Here is a 24,682-nt window from a genome sequence, read left to right on the forward strand (position 1 = left end):
GGGGAGGAGAGGGGAGGGGAGGGAAGGAAAGACCTATGCCAGACTAAACAGTTGTATATAATCAGAAAAGGAATAGCATTTCCCTATCACTAGGCTTCAATTTCCTATTCCTTGTTTTCTCCTTTTTAATACTCTAGCAGGCAAGCTGAGAAAATTAAAACTATGATCATCTGTCTGTGCTGCTATATTCTTATTTTTTCAGTACCTGCTTGCAGTACATAATGACTACATTTATTGTGGAGAGTCCGTCCATGTCCATCACACAGCTTAATTCCCTTTCTCTTTCAGCTTGGCCTCCCACCCTTCCTTCTTTCCTCTAACTTGTCTGCCCCTCCCCCGCTGCAAAAGCTCTACAGTATTTCCATCGTTTTTTCTTCCTCTCTCTTTCTCTCTCTAACACATCCCTCTTCCCTTCCTTCCTCCACCTTCCTTTTAGGCTGCACAATGACCCCTCAGGCTTCACTGGGTTGGTTCTTATACAGTGTAAATGCCATGTAAACAGTTGTTACACACTGTCTTACTCAGAAAATAATGACAAGAACAGTCTGTATGTATTCAATACAGACACAATTTTTCCTAAAACATTTTGATCCACTGTTGGTGGAATCTGCAAATGTGAAACCCATAGACACAAAGAGCCAACTGGACTTCAGATCATTTATAAACTGAATTACGCAGGCAATTTAAAATACTAAAGCCACATGCTTTTAGAGAAAGCACAACCCACAAAGGTATGATACTTTTTGGTCCATTTTACTGCCTTCTCTTCATTCAGTGCATATTTATTAACTGCCTGCTGTCTACTCTCTTAGATGCTGATTGCAAACACAGGTGAAACACACAAGACAAGCAGATCCCAGTGCCAGGGAGCCCACGGCTCAGAGGAAGGAGACAGAAGCAAGTATCTGAGTGTGTATGAAGAGGAACTTCAGATTCTAAGCAGCACTAGAAAGACGATAAAATGGAGGGGAGATGTCTGAGAAAGAGCCCTAGGACAAGAGCTGGGCCTGACCCAAGCCTGCAATTCTGACACTTAGAAGGCTGAGGCAGGAGGAAACCAAGTTAAAGGACATCCTATAGACAGTTGAACCCTGTTTCCCAAAACACAAAAAAACAGAAGTTGAAATATGGCTAAAAATATCACCTGCCAAAGCATGTTCTATATCACATTTTGCAGATGTTATTAACAAGAACTATATACATAAAGGATTCTGATTGGATGACCTCACTCTGCTTTAACAAAGTTAAACAGCTTTGCTTCCTGTTGGGCATCTCAAAGCCTCTTATTTGGTAGTGAGTTCCACATTTCTGGAAAGATGCACATAAAAAGCAATACTGGTCAAGCTTCCTTGACTATGGAACCTTTTCTCCTCCAAGCTCTCGAAGGAGATAATATTCTATGGAAAAAAAAAAAAAAGAGGTGGTTGGTGGTTTCCAACCCTGACTTTCCATCAGCATTACCAGCAGACCTTTAACAGTGAGGGATACCCGGGCCTCACCCCAGAGCCATTAACTCACAATCTCCAAGGGTGGGACCCAGGCTGCAGTAGTTCACACTAATGCTCCCCAGGTGATTCTAATGCACAGGCTGTATTGAAAACCATTAAGCTGGAGCACAGAATGCATGCAATAAAAAGCAGAGTGGAAAATAAGACCAGAAAAGGTCCACTGGGGTTAGACTGTGGAAGGTCTTAAATGTCACTGTAAAAAGTATAAACTTTATTTGGAAGGCACCAAAGACCTATTTCTAGAAAAGCTATGCTAACACTAAAATGGTCGAGATACTTCCGTGCATTTCTGCCTTCTGCCCTCTTCTCGCCACTGATCATATGTAAATGGCTGTGGAAGGAAAGAAGAGATTTATAACCACAAAACATACCACAAGAGGAAAGGTGGAGGATGGAAGATAATTTCAGAATAGGAACAAATGAAATCCCAAGGCAGCCCAGACATAGGAAATCCAAGAGTTACTAGATCCAACTCTAAGTAGGAACTATGGTAGAAAGAGCCACGAATGCAGAATTGATTTAGAGCCATGAAGCGTTTTATAATGCAGTAAGAGAGAAGACCAAGTAGAAATAAACACAATAATGGGCACCAAGTGTTCTAGGTGGGACACACAGGAGCCCTGGAAATATAAAACTGAATGTGGGAGAAATCCCTTCTGACTTCAGTAATAGTGCTATAGGAGCCATGTTATTGCCTCAGTTTCCGGTAACTACACTACTCCTCCAAATAGAGTGACAAGAGTCTTGAAGAGCAGGGGATCAGGTGGGCCTTACAGGGCCCACAATCTAGCAATTGAGATAAATAATGAAAAAAATTACAGAATGTAGAGCATTTCAAGGTGATTAACAAAAAACTGTTTCCCTGAACAACTGAGGTGAAGTGAGACTCAGAAACAAAGGAGATGAGCAGGGAAAAGGGAGAGGCCATTCCAAAAAGGGGCAGCCAGCTTTGCCCACATGGGACACCAGCAGAGGAAGAGCATGAGGGACCGTGGCCACACAAAGGAGGCTGCAGAAGTCTCTCCAGAACTGCCCAGTGGCCCAGGATTACTTCACCTTGGTTAGGCCAGTTAGGGAGACTACTGCATTATTCATAGCGAGTTATTTTAAATATGGTGGCAAAGGGTGCTGATCATGATCGTAATAAGCATCTTAACATTCCAGGAGAGCTGCTCTGGGCCATCTATTTCCCTTCATGCTCTGAGCAATTTTAAGAAGATTACTCTTCTCCCATTTTATAAAGCTGAAGAAGAGCAAAGTGTTAAATAAGTCACCACCATCAGCTAGATATCTGCAGAGAAGTAAACACATGCAGAAGCGAAAAAGCAGATTTCGAGAGACCTGATTATGTATGGCTAATGCTCAGGAAGGAAGGGCAGTAAGCACCCGCCTCCCTGAGCGTTTACTGGTTTGAGAAACTGGGTGGCTGGGGCTGGCCTCACCACACACAGGACTTGGGACCTCTTGAGTTTAAGTATCTATGAGACAGTCAAGGGGCGTGACACAGAACAGTCTCAGAGGAGAGGTCTGGCCCTTAGGAGGGGAAGAAAGGATTCATCTACTTAAAAGAGTAAATGAGATCAGCTAAGCCAAAGGGTATAATGCGTGGAGAAGAACAAAGCCACTCTGGGAATACCAAGAGGATTTTGTGTGAAGAAGGGCTCTGAAAAATGAGCCAATACCAAAGAGAGAGAGAAGACAAAAGCTGGGCAGAAAGACAGTCGGAGGGGCTGGCAGAGCCTCAAGCACAGGGGGCTAATGGTACAGCGAAGATGACCTCAGTGACAGGAAAAAGAGACACACCGTGCAGAGGAACCAGCAGCACTCAGCCAGATCTGGACACCAGAGGAGCAAGAAGTCCACAACTGCAGAGGCAAAGTCTGAATACAGAGCACTGATAGGTCACATCATAGGCTTATGTCGAAGCTTCGCTGGAGAACAGTTTTGGAAAAGCATCAACAGAATTCAGAGTCAAGTGACAAACCCTTCTGAAAACACAACAGATATTAGGAACCACCCAACTGTGGAATCCCACACCCCAGGCTGGCTTTAATGACTAATCCAGTTGAGCCACGATTTTAAGTAAATCCCCAAATGGTTCCAAACTTCATCTCTACAACCATGAAATGCAAAGAACAGCTGCAACACATCTGGCTGGCAGAAATATTTATTAGAGAAGACACCTGAATAAAATCCCTGAAGGTAAGCACTTCCATTTTAAGACAACTGAGATTAGACAGTGCCACAAATTGAGTGGCTGTATCCTGAGGTATTACTTATTCAAGCTTAGGGCTCCTTTTCTCAATTAAAAAAGCATCCCTCACTAATTCGTACTGCACAGGGGAAGGACTGCAGGGCCCAAGAGGAGACAGCACACGAACCTGAGGAACAGAGAGATCCCAGACTCACTGGGACAGTGACACAGGACAGCACCTTTTCACTGACTGGAATGCGTGTAGTCACACACCTGGCCCCAGAAAATTTGCTGCTTCTCTGCTTTCTTGCACTGTGACCCAGAAAACATAGTCTGGGTATTTGTTTCCCAACTGGCAAAGGGTTTCTCTTCCTCTTTTCTTTGGTACAGACCCTTGCTCTGGATGCAGGAAATATTACATGTAGCAGTAGAGGGAAGTCCTTTCTACTGGGTAGATGGGGGAAAAAAAAAAAAAAGGAAACAAAAATTCTCTCTGAAAAGAGAATTTCAAAGTACTTGGAAGAATTTAAATGCATTTTATGTTAACCAGAGCACCAGCTTCCATCTTGTGGATCTGTGTCAACTGCCTTAGATATGCCGCCCGCGCCTAGACCTAAATGAATTCAGCGCTCTCTTCAACCTCACTTGCTCTTAAACTTACTTTTTAAGTTATACTTTATGAACTTTAATCTAAGTTAGGAGTTATTCCTAACTTGTGCATAACCCCGATGACCTTCTGATTAAGTATTTGAAAGCAGTTCTACAGAAAATTGCCACTCTTACCAAAATCAGCAAGAAGGTAACAGGTTCATGCCAAGATGTAAATCAACGACTGTTTATCTGGTCTACATGGGCTTTCCTTGTCTTGTTTTACGAAGATAAAGACATTGTTCATGAAAAAATAGTGTATATTCTGGTATAAGCACAATGCCCATCTTTAACAAATAATTCACAGAGCCGCGTCAGTCTGTGGACTACATACACACTGAGAGGCACTGCTCCAAAGCAATACTCCTACATCCCAAACTCCAGTTTCTCATTGCCTTAGGTTTTATGCTAGGTGATAAGTATGTCCTTTCAAGGCAACAAAATTCTCCAACACAGTCCTAATAAATGGCACATTCCTTAACTTCCTCCCTAGCTTAATTAGAAGAAGCTAAATGATCACACTTATAAAACTACTTAAGGAATGGGTGGGTGACAACATAGAAATCACGTCGCCAGAAACACCATTCACAGGTCTTCGCTCTAGGTCATGCTGCCTGCCAGTCCTAGGCTCTGCTACAGCAAACAAAACTAAAGGCCCACAAATTATCAATAGTATTTCTTATTTCTAAAAGCAATCACCAAATGCACCATAGGGTTAGAGAACAGCATGACAAATGTTGAACTTGAGTATACTTGGGCTTGTTCTCCCATAAAATATACATTTAAATTGGAGCCTTTAGTTCACCTCATGTTTAAGAAACTTCTACAGAATGTGCTCACCTAAGAAAATAAAGCAAAATATATTTCGTGATTCATTTTGTCTATTTACCCCCAAAATAACAGGAGGGCACCTGTCAATATGAGATCAATACAAGGGGGTACCTGTGAAAGGATGAGAAGGAAAATACTTTGAAATTGTAAGGAACCACTAAAGCAGGGCCTCAGCAAACAGAGGAGGACAAAAGAAAACGCCCCCTCTTCTCTGCAGTGTTGTTAACCACCACCAGCTACCAGCTAATTGCTCTGCATCCGTGGGACATTGGCCCCAGAACCCCCAGTGGTTAACAAAATCTGCAGATACCCCAGTAATGGCTTGGTATTTGCATGCGTAGCCTGCAAAGTACTTTAAATTACCTCTAGGTTACTTATAATACCTACTACAATGTAAATACTATGTAACAGGGGCTATATTTGATTGTTTAGGGAATAACAGCCAGATGATGTGTGTGACCAACACAAACAGTACTTTTCTAAAGTGATTTGGATCCTCAGATGTGGGCCCCCTGGATACTAGCGGCTGACTACTAAAGACTTCAGTATCTAGAAATGTTCAAAGATGCATGATTCTGGAATTTAGGCAATGAGAGATGGTGCAGATACCACACCATCATCTCAACATCCTCAATCTAGGATCTCATTTGAACAGTGCATGGGCTCCCTTGAATGACATAAGCTACACCATGGAAGCAGAAGAAACTGTGGACATATTTTGGCTCCTTCCAACTCAACATGTGGGCAGCAGGCCAGTGGCATCAGCCTCATCTGAGCCTTTGTTAGAATGGGGACTAACAGGTACCAACTCAGACCTGCAGAAATAGAATCTGATTTCAACATGATTTCTATTAGCATGCATGCAGCATTCATGTTCACTGGCCGTCAACCCTGCTGTGAATAGGAATCACTCTGGAACTTTTAAGACAACTCACAATGCTCACATCTCAGGTTAGGAGGCTTCAGAACCAGCATTTTGTAAGAGGTACAAATCCAGTCCCAGTCCACTCTTCTGTGGGTGCAGAACTAAGACTCAAAAAAGGTAAACACTTTCCCCAGGATACAAGAACTTACTACTTGAACTAGGACTAGATCCTAAAAAATATTTAGGATTATGCTGCCAGTAAAGAACTAAAGAAACTATAGTCACCAAAAAAATCACAAATAATTTTAATGATTTAAGGTTTCAATTAATCAGACACATTTTTGGTATTTTAAAAAGAAGAAAAAACACACTATTTGTTTAATGTTATCCTTTGAGTCCTGACTAGTTCTTTTCAGTGAGGGGATACCATCTCCATCAGCTACCACATACACAGTAAGGACACAGTGACGCATCTGCCATTGGCCTCTGCCTGGTCAGGAGTTGGGCCCTGGAGGTAGGACGTTGGATGATTCCTTTTTTTTTTCACTTTCTAAAATTTCTTTAAGGTTTAATTTTCTTTAGTATCGCTTTTTCAGAAAAATGAAGAGATGTGTTTTGAAATTCTGTATCATTTTTATTGGTTTTATTATTTTTATTCTCTTTAAAATAAAGAAAGAAAAACAAAGCACTTACAAATCACCCTCAAAGAAGACTTCGATATGAATTAAGACTCCAAAGTCCAAGAACAAGGGCAACTGTCATGTTCTGACTGTGAAGTCTGCAAATGCACTGCACTCAGTCAGCACGCTTCAGAAACTTTTGCCACAAGTGTTGGTCCTGCTGGTTGGTGATTGTGTCACTACATTCAAAGGGCTCATAAATTAGCACTGGATACAGGGGGTGCTGTGGGAGGTGTGACAATGAAGGAGACTAAAAGCTGCGGTCAGAGGAGAAAAAAACAGCCCATAAAGCAACGTATGTTTCTTACAGTTTAAACAGACTGCATGACAGACAGTCAAACCACATTTCCGCATGCTTTCTTTTTTTTTTTCTTTCCTTTTCTCTTTTGGCCTGGATCTGTGGCTTTATGCCACCAAGTGATATTTTGGTTTACCAAAATGTACTCTATAGCCTTTTAATTTCATGTTTACTTAACTTTCCTTACTATCACTGCTGTTCTCACTCAACTACAGCAGCTTAAGAAAAGTGTCTAAAACAGTACAGCAACGCTTTAAAATACAGAACATGCCTCGCAGGGGGTGGGGGTTAGTCACACACAAATAATTCACACTGACTAACACATCTATTGTAATTTCAATGCTAGCTCATCAGGGACATAATGAACAATGGGAGTAATTATTTCTCTTGAAACATGGCAGTTTTTCAAGACAATTATAGACTCAGACTTATGTTTACATGAAATTTCTCTAAACAAAAAGGATATGGAATCACTAACCTATCCGGACTTGTTGGCCAACTCTGATAAAAAGAATTAAAAACCAACAGGACAAAGAATGATGGGAGCAAAAGTTTAAGTGACTGATGAATAATTCAAGAGAATTCTGTGCCTACGTCTAATGTTGAAAATCCTTTAGAGAAAAAAATTCAACAAATCATTTCTATGCCCAATATAAAGTATGGGCAATACGACTCACAGAAACCCTTTCACACACTCACACTAAACGCCTTTCTTAAAGTGAACTGTTCCTAAAACCACTGCCCACAAACAACTGCCTGCCAAAATCTGCTGTGGTCTGGGTAGAGAATACAGGCACAAATAGGTCCTGTTGAAAAGAATTGTCGAGGTTCTTGGCAAGAGTATAGATTTGGCAGCAGCAATCAAAAGGAGGTCATGGTAGGAAGGTGAAACAGGCAGCCAACTTAAGTATTCCTTCCTCTTCCTTTTCAGCATAACTGACAAGTTCTCATCATCTCCTATCTCTTTTCCTACTAATCATCCATGATTCTGCCAACTTGCACAGGTCAATGTGTCATGGCTTTTCTCCTATGAATTGCATAACCCTGATCCAGTGAACTACTTGGTCTCTGGGTTCCTCCTTTCCTTTCTATTGCTGCTACCCTACCTACCCTACCTAAGGAGGCTTCACTTCCTTAACCCCATCCCTGTCGTGTCCCTCTCTATCCCAGTCACTTTAACCAACATTCACTGAACATTTGTTCGTAGTTTCCATGGTAAATGCTGAGAACACAGTGAACTGGCCAGACAGACATGGCCCTGGCCCTACTATTTGCTTAATCTTCCCTTTGCTGCTGCTTCAATAGCCCAAGCACTAAACCTAGCATTCAAGGCCTTCTATAATGCATCCTAAACCACCTTTGCAGCTATTCTCTTCTCTACAACAAAGCTGGAAGTGCTAACCACAGCCCGAACATGCTCAGCACTTTCCTGTCTCTGTGGCTTCCACCTGGAATCCTCCAACTTCTTCCTAAGTGCCCCCTTCCTCCTCCATAACAGCATCCTTCTTTGTTCCAGAGCAGAGACTCCCTTCTCTTCTACTTGCGGCACAACACTGGCACCACTACGGAATGCCCTGCAGCGCTCAGACTGGCCAAATGGATGAGAAGATGACTGTCTCTGGGGAGGAAAGGCTTCTACTCCTCATTAAATGCACAGGCTTCACAAAGTCATCAGCATTGGCTGAATTAAAAAATGAAAGCCATGGTAGCTACGTCTTCCCTCGGAGAGGCCCAGCACTACTACCTCTTACCAAGTAACCCTTCCAACAAGGAATAAACCACCTCATGGAGACGAGGTCAATTTTCATGTTTAAGTTTTAAGTTACCATCTTCTTAACCTGTGTAAGCCTAGACCTAGATAATTCAATTTGAGAAGCTAAATATTTTCATTTAGAATGTTAGTTTCTGGGGTGAGCCACAAACAAAAAGAAAATGAAAAAAGCATGACCTCAAACCATAAATTCAAACACCGAAGGAAAATGGGATTTATACATCTAATCTGGGAAGCAGGCTTGAGTATCATCGTGTGAGTATGCACCCTACACTGGAAATAGCCTATGGGGGAAAATAACCTATGAATTCTTGCTTAAATTCTAAGAAAATCTTCTTGTCAGTCCTGCGTAGGTTAGTTAAACCAGGTTCTTACTATGAACCTCCTAGCCAGGTATATCAACCAATCAGAAAAGAGTTCCGACGTTACAAAAGGGTTTTGTATATAAATATACTACACCTGACCCAGCCTCTCTTGAATCTGATACCTCTTAAACAGAAGGACAAATTTTACAAGGAAGTAGAACTGCAAACGTATTACCTCCATATTCCCAGAACCTACAGAACAGTAAAGCTTCAGAAGGACACTCAGGAATCTTTAGGGCACAATTTCTCCGTGAGGAAGCCTAACAAGCATTTTGTCTTCCCCAACTAACCCCAAAAATGGCCAGCCAACTAACTGTGGAATTGCCCCATGTTTTTTATTGGCCACTTTAGGTTAACTATAATTTTTTTGAGGTTAACCAACGTAGACATACTTAGAGGTAAAAGCCACACTCCAAAACAGTTCTATGTCCCAAGAAAAATCGAAACTCTTTAAAACAGTCACCCACATTCATAGCACAGTGGAATTTACAGGGAGAAAAGAAAAAAAAAAAAAAAAAAAAATGAAAAAAATTAGGTTCATGGAACAGTATCTATGCCTTCAAAAATAAACCCATGTTTTGAACTCAGGCTACTTACAAAGTCAAGATCCCACTTTGTCTATTATAATGCGATCAGAGCCATACAAAGATAGCACGTCTGAGTACAAACCAGAACAGTGTCCTAGGAGAATGGCTGAAATTACTGGGAATGTTCAGCACAGGAAAAGGAAGGTTAACAAAAGGGAAATAAGAGTTAAGCAGAAGGCTAACCCTTGTGCCTTCCATAGGCTTTGCATAAAGACCTGTGTGCCAATCCAATTCTTCCAATACTACCAGAAAGTGCTCTGCTTTGCAAATAAAAGCAGCATTACAAGTATCTGTATGTTTTTCTGTGAAAATCAAGCATCCAATGAGAAGCTGAACTGAAAAGTAAAAGGTCTCTCCCAAAAGCTTACCTACCAAGTTCCCTTCTTTAGAAAAATGATTTAAAATGACTATGTAGATCCCCATTCAGAACTTAACATAACTTATTACCAACTCCATCCTGTTTATCAAAAAATTGCAAAGACAAGCATGACATGAAGGATTCTCTCAAACGGACTTACCTAGAGAAACCATTGATTCTTGCTCTAGCTCTACTCAAAACTGTAGTAAGGCCCCAAACCAGTAACTCTAATGGCAATAAGAAGCAACAGATATGCCAAGACTTTCCTCTCTCCTCAGTGGGGCTTGTCAACCTTTGCACTATTGAAATTTTAGATCCCACAGCTGTTTTAGGGGGCCACTCTGAACACCGGTTATAGGGTGTCCAGCAGCATCCCAGCCTCTGCCCACTACATGCCACAAACACTTCCAAGTTGTGACAACCATGAGTATCCTCAAGCAGTGCCAATTGTCCCGTGGAGAAAGGAAATGACCTGGTTAGAAAGCACTGCTATCTAGCACAGCAGCTCCTGAACTTTCTTGGGCTTCAGTTTCCCTCACTGGATTAGCAGGTACTATGGCTTTTGCTTCCTCAGAAAAAGCACCCAAGTGTGCAAATAAGTTTAAGAACCTTTGCCGCGTGAAATGGCGCACACCTGTAATCCCAGCACTTGGGAGGCTGAGGCAGAAGGATTGTTGTGAGTTCGAAACCAGCCTGAGCTACAAAGGGAGCTCAAGGCCAGCCTGAACTGCATAGCAAGACCCTGCCTCAAAGACAAAAGGAAGGAAGGAAGGAAGGAAGGAAGAAAGAACCTTTAAAACCAGCCAAGAGCCCCATCCCATCCTCACTCCAGGCCTCAAAAGCCCTACACTTGTCTGCACATTCCTAGGTGGTGAAAAAAGGAAGGCACCAGGCCTGTTTCAGAGCTCTCAGTCAGATACAGAACTATCTGAGGCCTTTGAGCATCAGGCAAAGAATCAGCAGAGGAAGCTGAGATAAAAGCATGCACCAACTGATGGGTCTGCTAATATGGTGTATTTGTTTACACACACACACACAAAAAAAAAAAAAACAAATAACCACAGATCCATCATTATTTTTTCAACATTATGGTCACTGTGCACCGAGCACAACAGTAGACTAAGTACATTTTAAAAACAAAAATTTATCATATTAAAAAGATCACTTATGATGCAGTCATTGCCAGTGTTTCGAATTCAGGCTCTAAAGCCAGACTGCCTAGGCCTGAATCCCAGGTCTTCAACCTACCAGCTGTATAACCCTGGGCAAATTCCTTACCTTATCTCTTTAATTTAGTTTCCACATACACAATAAGGATAATAAGATCCCTTCCTCAAAAGGTTATAAATTAAAATAATACATCTAAAGCACTTTGTGCATCAGCTGGTACCCACTATGTCATCAATAAATCAGTGAGATACACATCAGAAAACCTATAACCCTATGTAATTACTGAAAAGCTCGTACCCTAGAAAAAGCATGGTAAGATGTGGTCATAACTGGAAAAAAAAATTAAAAACAAACAAAACTATGTGATGGTTCTAGGCTGTGAAAACATTGGGATTACTAGGATTATTTTAGCTATCTGTAATAGTCTAACATCATTCCTAATGAAGTTCTACCAGAAACAAACTCTATTTCCTCATATATAATGTTATGTTAAACCTTAACAGCATGCCTCTAGTGTCAACCAATGAAATTAAGGATGCTTTTCCAGCAATGCTTTTCATTTTTCAATCATATGATGCGAGAGAGCTGAAACACACCTTAGAAACCAACCATTTGGCACTGCAGCCAACCTACATTTTAAAAACGCCCAGCATTAGGTCAAGGACCTGTGGCAGAGCTGGAGTACAATGTCCCAGCCGCTAACCACCTATCTGGGCCTTTTAGTTCATCATAAACCCAAGTCCTCCCCCAGAGCTCGGAAACACAGACAACTCAGACAGAGATGCCTGAGAATTCAGAATGTGGGATGACGCCAAATATACAATAAAATGAAAAAAACTTCTTTATCTGTTCTATCATTTACCAGTCATCTTTTCTCCTGTGTTCAAGGCATCATTTTAAGTGCTACAGGAATAGCAGTGAATAAAACACTCTTCCTTTTTGGAGTTTAGACTGTCCTTTAGTGAAGGGACCAGATCTCTATGTCCTTGATTTACAAGGCCAAGATTAATCAGTCTCTCATTCTTTTACTCATCATTAAGTCTTGTATTTACTGAAAAGCCTAAACCTTCCCCAAAGAAAGATTCTTCACAAGAGAAGGAAAGAAAGCCCTGAGGATCTGAGACTTTGAACTTACTGCAAAAGCCATAGTTTACAGACATGCTTCATCCCAAGGGCCATGAGACAAATGGAGCTAGAGAAACAACCAATGTCTGCATTGAACTCTGGAAGGGTAATTCATCTCAGGAACTCATTACACAACAGGAATACTACAGGTGCACATCCCCCTCACACGCACATCTTCAGATTATTACATCATGTTGTAATTCAGAAGCTGTACAACAGAAGGAAAAATATAAATACTAATTGTTTTAAGGAAGCACTGGTGTTTTATTCTATATTACACAGAATTATATTACATATTTTGCAGTAACTGTTCAGTTTTACATGAACACTACAGGCTGAGTGCAAACCCTAAGAGAATCAGTATATTCTATATTCTATTCTATAATTAGTGTACTTGAATCAGTGTCTTCCATCTATTAATTAATTGTGGAACTCTGTCATGTTAACTACTGCCATCTCATTCTATCCATCCACAGGATGGGAATGCTGGATCAGTTTTACTGAGGCTTAAGTAAAAAAAGGATGAGAAAGTAGCTTGTTAAACACAAAGTAGTATACACACACATATTTCTACCTTTAGTGTATTAGGCAATTATGGATTTTAAAACGAACCTTCTGAGACTAAAGACAATGGATGTTCAGTCCGAATTCTGTTCACAGGGTCACAAAGAGCAACAAACAAAGCCCAAATGGTCACTTTAGACTGAAGGAACAGAGATTGGAGCATTCAGCTACACTCAAATTTTGAAAGTATGGTCCTGAGAAGCGAAGGTACTTTGTAGTAGTGCACAGCTTGTAACTGGCAAGGTCAGAACTAAAATCTGGGGCTCCTCATGAGGTACTTCTGGTAGTAGGCACAGAGATTGGAACAGGGCAGAAGTACTCGTCATACGAGCATTCTGACCTTAAATCAAATCCAGTATCTATTTCACTGGCTGGTTGATCTCAAGCAAGTTCTCTACCTCATGCTCCCTGCAGGCATAATAGAAATAAATAATAATTTCATAAGATTGGTGAAATACTACTTGCAAAATGAACTCTCTAAAATTGCTTACTATGACAACTATTATTCTTCCAACAACACACCCATCTCCTCTAACTTTGGTATCTTCAAACTTCCTTGTCCCTTTAAAAGTAGAAGCTCACATTTTTACTGATCTGGAAGACAGCTGAACAAACTACAGCGCAGTCAAGATCAATATCACCACACACTCATTCAAACCACGTACACAGAGACCTACTAACGGCAAAAGAACCCTTTAGGTACTCTACACACCGACTAGTGATAAAGACTGATTTTCAAACTGAGTTTTAAATTCAGCTAAGGACTCTGGTGTCTACTAAAAGGCAGACTCAGCATATACTCCTCAATCCCAAACTGGATCCCTTTTATTTCCTCTTTCCACATGTTGTATTCCCACAAACTTAACTGGTAGGCAGCAGAGGCCTACACATATATAAAGGTTTAATACTGATTATCCTACAACCCTAATATACTCTTAAATATACTAAGCTATTCAAGATTCTTGGTTAGCTATATGTGAATACAGGTAGGGAATTCACTAAGTACTTCTTGAGCACCAAGTGTGCGCATGTGCACGCGCACAGACATACTTCTTAGCATCAGATACACAGCAGACAACAACAACAAAACCCCTGTTCTCCTGGAGCTCATAGTCTAGGTAGAGATGCGTGACAGGCAATAAACAAGTAGGTATCTAGTACTGCATGCGCTTTTTTGCACAGTACAGTTTAGTAAGGCAGGAGCACCCAGTCTGAGGAAGGGCTTTGCTAAAAGTGGACCTTGGCTTTGCATTTCAATTAACTGATCCCAGACTCAAAAGGATCCCAGAGTCCTTTTGAGCTGGAGGGTAGCAGGGAGGAGAGGGAGGAGCTGTACTTCAAACACAAATCACACAGAGCAGATCTCTCCTAATGATGACAGTGTAAACTCTTGGACTGCCAAGCAGCATTACTGTCTTCCTCCTGCTGCAGAAACCCCAGAGCATCACTGAAACAAGCACACGATTTGCTGTTTGGAAAGAGTATGGGAAAGAGGAGAAGAAATCTACTACTTCCTCTCGTGCTGCGTCTCGCCATGAAACCTCAGGCACATTCGGTGACCTGTGTGCACTTTGGCATCCCCACCCACGAGCTGATCTTCCCTGACTGTGACACTGGGCTAGTCTCTTAAGCCCTTAAGCCTCAATGTCATCTGTTAAAGGAGGCCAATGGAATGACACTGCTTGGCAAACTGTCGGGTACTCCACTGACAGGAGCTATTTAAATAAGTACATGGATCCAAGCGTGCTACCTGCTTTGGAACATCAGGAAGATTAAGAACATATAAAATGCCGTAAGCTCTCTGCAAAGAAAGATTGTTACTGAGTACCAGTGCTTAGAATTTCTACCACTGTCCTTTGCAGTTCAATTTCTTTGCCTTTCCAATGTCTGTAACCAACAAATCTAAACCTTCAGAAGCAAAACACGTAGCTGGAAAACAAGAATGAACAAAATCCCAGCTGCTACCAAGGGAAATGAATCTGCTGACAAATGAGCAAACATCCCTTGTCCCTTCCCCAATTTCTCACTGGCCTAGGTTGCTGCCACAGGGCCCTGAAGAAGTCCCAGCACCCCAGGGCCAGCCCAGGCTGGAGACAGAGCCCACCGAGAAGTTGCTCCTTCACTCCAGCAAACACAGCACCTTCCTGAAGGAGACAAATCTTATGTTATCTGCGAGCAAAATTCTTTAAAAAGGATGACGCACTCAACAAAGGGCACGTATGAAAGGGCGCCCTGGAGTCACTATGCCCTTCTGCTTCTGTGAAAAGCAGCTGAGAAAATCCACACCTTGGGTGTCTGTCCCCCTACACGGAGCACAGGCTGCACCCTGCAGCTCTCTGAGGAACAGTTTTGGCTCAGTGATGTAAGACAGCAAGAGCTCAGTATCACTGCTGGGTCAATTCCAATGAAAACAGGGTATACAGGTTTATGGTGATAAACGCCAGCTAAATCCCTCTTTACAGACAGAAAACAGCTACCACTGACAGCTGGTACTAAGGTAAAGTCAAAACACCTGTAACTTTCACTTTGACTAAAACTTGAGGCCCTTCCCCCTCAGAGTAACAACTTCATACGCTCGTATTTGCAGTGCACTTACTTCAAACAAGTCCTAAGCCCTACAAGCTATTGTTATCAAGGGAGATACTCAGTTGCCCATGCCTGCTTCTCTCCAGCAGTCCAGCTTGCAAGTCAATAGCTAAGCCTTTACAAGACCACTGGCCCTGCCCTTGGTGCCAGAGTGCTGCAGCGTTTTTCTAAAGAGAGTATGGGGAGGGTGCAAAGAACGAACCTTCTAGAAATCACGTCTCTTCCACTCTCCAGCCATCAAATACTGATGTACAGAAATGATAATCAAGGCTACTAGTAACATCAAAGGCAATAAAAATTTTCTCATTAAAAACAAACACAAATAACTTCTAAAGCACATTTTTAGCATTTAATTCCCAACTGTCTTCTTGTACAGAGCCAAAATTTTAAAAAAAAGCTAAAATTCTAGGAAAGGAGAAAAAAATGGAAGACCATGAAGAACTGCCACCTTCACCAAGGCTACAGAAGCACTGAAGATGCAGCCCTCATTCTTATCAGTCCAGCCCAGCTCAGAGGGATGCTACGTAGATACAAAGAACTCTCTGCCTGTCACAGTAATAAATAGGTAGAAACAAACAATATGCAGCAGAGATTAAGGGGCAGCGAAAAGGAAATATACCTGTTTGAATGCTACAAAAAAACCTTTTACCAGTAAAAGCAAAATATATGCGTTCATTTAAAAGTCTGAGTTGTGTGTGATTTCCTGCATCAAGATCAAGAACCTCTTTGTAAACTACGAACAGGCCACAAAACATCACATTTTCCCCTTCTAGCTTCCTCCTTTCAAACCCACAAGATGATGATTAACAAACAGGTTCTTGTCTGTAGACAGAGTTTTAGGAGCCACAAGAAGATAAAAGTTAAAAAAAAAAGTTTGTAAATAAATCAGAAATAGGTTGCCTGGGGAGAAGGCAAATTCCCTCCTGATAAGCAAGTGCAAGTGACTCTCTCGGCCCGCATGTGGGAGACCACATTCAAGGGACCCTCTGGCTGAGCAGCCTGGGTCTGGCCTGCCAGTCCTGGATTCCAGACACTTGCCACAAATCTACCCACACTCAAGGGATTCTGGGTAGAAGCCCAAAATTTAGGGGCTCAAGAACGAAAGCTCTGCCCAGGGCTCTCCAGGGATCAACATTCCAGCAATGAACTTGGCTGGGCTGAATCTCTAATTCCTGACAGACTGCCCCCCAAAAGGCTCCCTCCAGGTAAATTCACGAGTCCTGAATCTACCACCCCTCAGCTGTATCACCATCTGCAGACCCAGCCCTGTTTAATCACCTTCTGATTGCCCGTAATCCCTTTCTTAGGATCACTGTGAGAATTAAAGGGAAGAATTTTGGCAGTGTGCCCAGCTCTGTGGTAAGCACTCTCTAGATATATGTTTACTTCCCCTGGAAGGACGCTCTAATTCCACCCCAAAATCACTGCTGTGGGTGTATAATCTATAGATACTCTCCTGTAGTGCATCAAGAAAAGCAAAATCTACCATCTACCATGTGAAAAAGGAAAAAGAAGAAATCTACAGTATTGGGAAAATACTCCACCTAAGATACACACACTCCAGAATGGGTTAAATTGCTTCTTCCCAGTCTGCTTCTTTGTAGAACTGTAAACAAGCAAGACAGTTCCCTAGGTCTTGCCTAGTATTAAGTGCTCCAATTCAAGTGCCTCTGTCAGTTTTGGAAACAGTATTATTTACAGTCTACATACAACTGGCCTCCTGTTGCAAAATATCCAAATAAAAGGGGTTAAAAAAAACCATCAATAACCACCATTGGCTAATATTAATTGTGAAATATTACCAGAGAAAAAGTAATCTGAAGTTAGAAAAAGGCGCTTTAAACCTTAATAAAAAGCAGAAACACAAGAACCTGCCAGATACACAGGTCCTAACTACATCTAGAATTTACGCAGTCATCAAAAGTTGTAAGTCTCTGACATATTCCAGTCCAGTAGTATCCACTCATTGTTTAGCTCCTCTAGATGATTTCCTAGTGTTTATAAAGCAAAGAGTCATTTCAACATTTTCATCGGTTTATTAGTTTATTAGGTAGAACACCCCACCTCTGATGATGGTTCCCTTTCATTAGTTCATGAGAGTTTAATCTCACCCATTTTTGAAAAAAGCAGCAAGCACCATGTAAAAAACCCATTTCTGCCTGCTTCTCTATGGACTCTTCCAAATCTAAGAGTATGCAATCTATGACGGAAGATGTGTAAGATTCTGGTAATGCTCCCTGCCAGAAAAATTACCTCAAGTGAAATTCAGTTTAAACACAACTTTAAAGGAACTGACTTCCACTCCAAGTACTTTCCCCAAATAAATTTACTGCATTACACTGAGGCTGGAATGTCATGCTAGTCATATATCACACTTCAACCCCGATAAACTACTTCGTCTCCAAACCCTAGCCTGCTTTCTAACATAGTTCACTAAAAAACACCAACCTAATTAACAACAGCTTCCCCTGCAAGGAGGGCCTTGATTTCACTTATTTACACATTAACTGCAGCCTCCTTTTGGCCAATCCAGTCTATTCTCTGTACCATGCCGAGCCTTTTATCTGCCCTGGACAGCATTTTCTGCAGCAGATGAAGTAGATGCCGATTGATTTGCTGTCGAGCATGGTAAATTAATAGCAACAAATTGCTGAGGGCCCGTCTCGCTGCTCCACCATGCTTCGGCAGTTTTGCTTTATTTGCTCCATGATGGGCAGCAGTCGGCCTCTTCAAGTCAATTTCTTCTTAACAACCTGCAATACTTTTCAATGGTGAAAATAGAGCTGTTCCTTGTAAGTCAGAAATCAATATCCTATTGCCCTTAGAAAATGCTAAACAAGCAGTATTGGCAATCCACTTGGTACTGGAGGGTATCAGATATAATGCAAATCCATATTGCTTCCCTCCTTGTAGTTATTACAGTTTGCTAAAAGGTTCCTAATGTCATTTATCATCATTTACTATCGACCAAAGAGGCTATGATTATGATATCCTATCACTTGGCAAGGCCCTTTCATTTCTATTCAATTAATATTTTAGCAGCACTCAAACGGTTGTGGCCCAAGTCTCATAATAAAATTTACATGGCTTCAAGTGAAACAGGAGTTTTCTCGCCTTATTTTATAAAAAAAACCACACATATATATGAACACATACAATACACAAATATTTATATATAAGTGTGTAGTACACTTCATGGAGTCTACCTGTTAAAATTTTTCAATGATCTCTAAAATTTAAGCACTAAGCAAAAAAATTAGGAAGCAAAGAGACATTCACAATACAGAATATTACCTATACGGGAATCAGGAAACATTCTTGTGCTCTGCTTTTCAACATATACTATGGCCTTCCATTTAGTTTCTATAGGTTGAATCCACACCACTCTAATCCATATCTGACATTCATTTCTTAGAGTGGTGCTCTCAGCTAAAGGGAGGTTCCCACCAGGCAGAAAGTCTTTAGGCAGCCTAGGCAGAGGTGGTGGTTAGTAATGCTATCAATGCACGCCTTACCCCATCTGCCCACGGTCCCTGACCCATTTGGAAGGCACACTCTATTTATAAAGAACGCTCAGCAAAAGAACTTAACAACTAAACCCTGGGCTAACTGTCCCATCAGGAAACAAAAAAACAAAACCTTGTAGAGTACTTAGGGAAAATCCCAGGGGAATAAAGAAAAATGTTCTTTCATTTTAAAAAATTCCATTTTGAAGACATCTCAATGAGACACATACCATTTTTAACTAAGTCCTGATCATCACCTTCAGTTTCACACTAGACCTCAAGACAGCGGCCAGGTATTAACCCCTATCGTAGAGTACTCCACACCCTGACTTCTCTGGGGCTTTTTCCGAGCTTCACCTGCTCAGCTCTATCACTTCCACTAAAGATTACTAGAAATTAGGTCCATCCTCTATGCTGTAGTCCCAAGTCATGTCATAAGTTCCCCTTTTTAAAAAACCCCACTAATTCTACCAGACTAATGCTATTTACTCAGTTACCAAAATTTAAATTAATTATGTTCTCAAACATAATTGTTAAAAATTGGCAACATTATGCAGGCTTAATTAAGATTAAATCCAATTTACTAAATGTACTTTAATTGGTACTAATTACATTAGCTTTCATTTCAGAATGACAAATTCCCCACAGGTTTCACTTTATAGTTCTCTATCAGAATCAACACAGGGTGACCGGTGCATCACAGGAATGGGGGGGGCGGGGGAGAACACGACCTTCTCTGTCACTGCTTCACACTTTCATCCTTTTATCAGTTTGCTAAGTCACAGAGTCATGACTCCATCACAACCATCATTTTTGGTTCCAATGAGAAATTTCTCTACAAATAAATTCTCTGTAGCTGGCTTCATCCAAGAAGAACAGGAATGTTAACGCAAAAATACACAAAGGTTTCAAATATCAGGGCCACTAATTACTAGTGTACTTCCAAGGACTCCTGGGACTCCTACTCTTGAACCCTTCAAGACACAAATCTAATAGTGAATAAGCCTAACCCGATCTCGAGAACTAGGCCCAATTACGCTGCAGGGCGACTTCCCTGCATTATTGCTGCTTTCCATTACAAGGGTATCCAGCCAGTGCATCTGGAGAGAAGCTCAGAGGAACTAAGGCTGTCTGCCTAGGAAAACAAATAAAGACAGATATGCCTCTCTGCTTAAGGGGCAGAAAGAAAGAAAATATAATAAGTAGGTGGTTTGCAGGGCTGTCTGTATTTCATAATGTGATAAACTGCCCTCAGGATTTTCAATATGATTGAATTTAAAAGCAAGAGAAAAAAAGGGAAAATGTACTCTTCTCAATTTTAAATGGATGGCATTTGAGGCCAGCTGGACAAGATGACAGAATTATAGAGATGTAAAATGTGTAAAATTAAGGAATCTCACATGCCCCCACACTGTACTTCCACATGAAAAACATACAACCAAATACAAGCTACATGTCATGCACAAAAATGTAGATGGTACAAGGAGATCTGGAAACTAAGAAGAAAGAAAAGGAGAAATAAAGGGACATTAATCATCTGATCCAATCTTGATAAAACATTAATTTTGGTGGAGGGAGCAGGAGTAAGGACCAAACAAGCAAGGGAAGCAAAAAGACATGAAATCCAGACCTAAAATGATATATGATGAGGATAATTAACGACAATACCTCTCATGTAATTTACTCCTATAAGGTACAGCTAAGCTTGAATAGATTTTGTTTAAACAGGAGATATACAAATTACTAAACAGAAACGGCAGGGATGCCAAAATAAAAAATTTAATTTTATATGTGGCATTCAATTTAATTTAATGCATGGCACTGAAGCTATACTATACGGGCATATTCCAACAGCATACAAAGTAAAACAGTATCTGAAATAAAAAATCTTCAGTGGAAGAAGTCCCCTCTCCCCTCAACTTTTTGTCTTCTCTTGCTATCTATATACATGCCTTTATTGTCTAACAGGCATCTTTCAAAGGTCAATTACGCATGTAGGCATGTTATGAGCAAGTGGTGAATAATTCTATGCAAAAAGCAACCCATAAATAGTACAAGTCTAATAATATGCGATTATTTCATATTTTCTAAATTTGTAAGATAGTAACATCCATCTTGGTCCCAAATAAGACGTGAAAATCATGAAGATTTCCCTTGCCTTTTTCTCAGCAGGCAAGCACATATACACCTATTATGAAATGGTTGAGGAGTCCTGAAGCACTTCTAAGAGATCATTAAAAATAAATGCTTCCAATAGGAATTAGTATTGCCAAGTTAATATTTTATATTTATGCCTCATATATATATCTATATATTCTTTCTGTCTAGGAAACTTAAGCCAGATCACTTCATGTGGTCTCTTGAAGACAAAAAAAAGCCTGTTTGAATCATGCCTCTCAGTGCTTTCTGACTAATCATGATCTTTTCTGTCTTTTTTTTTTTTTTTTTTTTTCCTGAATTAATTGCTCTATTTCAAGCCCCAGTGTTGAGTCTTATCACATCTTCCTATCAGGCTCATCTGCTCTGTACAAATTTTGTAAGTAACAACGGCTACAGTTCATGTAGGACCAAACTAAGGAGCCTGAGACCTGTATATGGATTTTACATCAATTTCTTTTGTAGCTCACAGATTTCATTTTGATCCTCCCAGCTCACTCTCTATCCATTCTTTTACACTGAGCCAACAAAAGCCATACATGTGCGCAATTTTTAAGACTTTCTAAGAAAAGCCCTTTCACAAAACAAGTTTGTAATGTCCAAAGTACACAAAGCAACTCCTACAAAAGAAAAACAAGATTTATTTTAAAATTTAGTACCCAGCTTTTTTTGAAAGTATAAAAGTGTTAATATGCATTCAAATGTTTTTAAATAACATTTTAAATTATTAAATTGAAGATAATACGAGTGGAAAGTGAGGAATCACCAGTGAAAAATTAGTGCCCTCTCCAATACTTAAGTCTTTGAAATAGAGGTAGCCACAACAATGTGCAGAAGAAAACTGTAAAACATGTAATTTTCTTTTCAAACTGTAAAATGGTTATAAAAAAATAATAACTTACCTGCTTGTGCATTTCTATATTCAACCCATAGGACATTTCGTAATACTGCCAAAGAAAGAAAAGCAATTAAATTTCTGCTTTTCATCAAATATTATCTCCCTAGTTTGTACTAAATGCTCCAAGTATGTCTAAAACAAACATAAAAGCCTAACCTAAACCAAAATAGCCATAATACCTGTTAAGAAATCAAGGGGGATACTCGACTAAAATCTTGTTTAATATACTAAAGCCTCCTGAAGACAGACTCTGAGAATAACTCAAAAAACACAGAAAATTATGTTCAAATAGACGTTCTTAACATCTCTAGTTGTCTTGACATATCATAAACCAATGAATCAAAAAATATGAAAATTCAGTACTATATTCTCTAATTCCTAGGCACAGGGGAAATTTATCTCGAAATTCAATGCTTTGAAAGAAAGGTTGGAAAAGGTGATGCTAGGTTACGAGTTTAGTTTCTCATTTTTACTACACTGTTCACATTCACACATTCAAAGCAAAAACATTTGATAGAAAATGAACCAGATACTCCAGAGTCTTTCTGAGCAATCATAAAAGTATGCTGCATGACACTTCTAAAGCAGATCTGATTTTTTTGTACTTGAAGTACAACTGCCATTTACAGAAATTCTAGCAGAACAAAATCAACACTCAAACCAATGTAACACTGTAGAAATTGAAAACATACATACAAAAATAAAAGCATAGTAGTAACATAAAGAATGAGAAAAAATCTGAAAAGGGATTTGGTGTCTCTTTTTATTCATCATTCTTTAAAAGAAATTAAGACATTAAACATTTGAGAGTGTACAGAAAAACTGGTTCACATTGTTTGGTGCAAGAGTAATAAAACAACAAAGAAAACCACTAACAAAAACATTTTGCTTGTGACTAAACAAAACATAAACTAAGTTGTGTTTTTATTTTTTTTTCCAGTCTGCAAAAACAAAGCACAGAAAATTATACCCCATGCAGTGGAACTTTCTGAAAATTCAAATGAAAGCTGGTTGTCCAAGGCAAGTTGTAACACCCTAGAATTACAGGTTGCTAATGAACACGTTCCCACAAACCAGACCGCTCCGGCAGGGCCTGGGATCTGACCTGCCTTCAGCCTCTAGCAATCTGAATGCATGCTTGCGCTTGGGGTCTCAAGCTAACAGGCACTCAGACCTTGTGATAAGGTTCTCTTACCATGACATAGTGCCGCTGCATCTCCGTCTTCTCACTGGCGAGTTTCTCACATTCCAGCTTCAGACTGTCCAAGACACAGCATAATCTGAGTACAGTGCAGAATTGAGCTTACACCCTCCAAATCCAAACGCACTTCCTCCTCCAAAGCATCACCTACCAGCACCAAATCAGTCTCAACCACCACCTCATTAATGAGAGGCACGAGAGAGGGAAGGATGACTAGAACCAGCCTGGACTTGTCCCTTGCATAAGGACCAAACATCGGTATTTTTGGCTTTTGGCTTTTTTTTTAAAAGTAAGTCTTTAAAGAAACAAACCCTTTAATAAATTTAATTCTGGAACTGCATCCAGAATTGAATATTCACTAAATTCACCTAATAAAAGAACAAGGAAATAAACATCAAATAATGACTACCAATGCAAGCACAAGTCCCCCAAAATGTCAGAGGGGTTTTTTTTTTTTCTTTAATGTTCCACGAAAAGACTAATGAAACTACGAATCAAGCCGTCTTACGAATGATGTCTTGCTTTTTTTTCCCTCCAAAACACACAGACAAGTTGAATACCACCACCCAGGGGCAAAGTGTTGATTCGGGTTCAGCGGCTTGTTTCGCATCTTGCATTTATGAAATAAGAATTATGCATCATTACAAAGCCAGCACAAGAAAAATGTTTCAAAGGCACTCTAAGTCTAATAATCGCCTCTAAGATGAAAACATTTTTTTTCCAGCATAAAAGTAATAAAATCGTTCACTCCGATACTTCCCAGGGCTCTCAGCTATTCAGTGGAATGGCAGAGAGAAGTAAGAAATCAAGCCCAGAGTAATAAAGAACCAAGAAGTCGAGAGGCCCCTGAATCTTCCCGACCTCTCTTCTCCCGGCCCCAATAAATCAATATCGAAAGTTTGGCCTCAGCGTTTTCCAAGTCTCCCCAGTTTCGATTGTTCTGCCTCGGTTTTTATTTACGGGAGAAAAAAGGAACGCTTAATTTCTTTACACCTGCCTAAAGGAAAGAGGCCTTGACTTGCCCTTTCAGCCCACAGGGAAATAATAATAATAATAATAATACCTTTGTGATGGCAAAAAAAAAAAAAAAGACGTGGGTGTTTGTGTGTTTGTGGGGGGCAGGCGACAAGAGCTCAGCAAACACAAAGATCAGCTAAAGTCAACATCGTTACCTGTGGTATTGAGCCTGCAAAAACTGAAACTCTTCCTTAATCCGATCGCAGGACTCGGAAATGGTAAATTTAAAGGGTTGAGCAGGCTGATGCGGTGCCTGAAGAATAACAATAAAATATTTCATTAGCCCACATCGCAGCCAGGCAGGGCGAGGGCGCAGCGCGGCGGGGGCGGGGGCGGGGAGCCCGCGGCGGGGG

General features: G+C 40.5%; 1 protein-coding gene across 1 annotated transcript in view; it reads right to left on the reverse strand.

Annotated features, from left to right (window-relative positions):
• Positions 1-24,582, reverse strand: part of Tle4 (transducin-like enhancer of split 4) — a gene marked incomplete at its 5' end in the record, with an annotated part of 137,261 nt that extends 112,679 nt beyond the window's left edge. Inside the window, 3 exon segments of the mRNA XM_013507550.1 lie at positions 22,116-22,160; positions 23,307-23,370; positions 24,485-24,582. Of these exon segments, the coding sequence (XP_013363004.1) occupies positions 22,116-22,160; positions 23,307-23,370; positions 24,485-24,582 (207 nt within the window).
• Between the last annotated feature and the right edge of the window lie 100 nt (positions 24,583-24,682).

This window comes from Chinchilla lanigera, unplaced genomic scaffold (genome assembly GCF_000276665.1).
Source record: "Chinchilla lanigera isolate Chin_1 unplaced genomic scaffold, ChiLan1.0 scaffold00129, whole genome shotgun sequence".
NCBI lineage: Eukaryota > Metazoa > Chordata > Mammalia > Rodentia > Chinchillidae > Chinchilla > Chinchilla lanigera.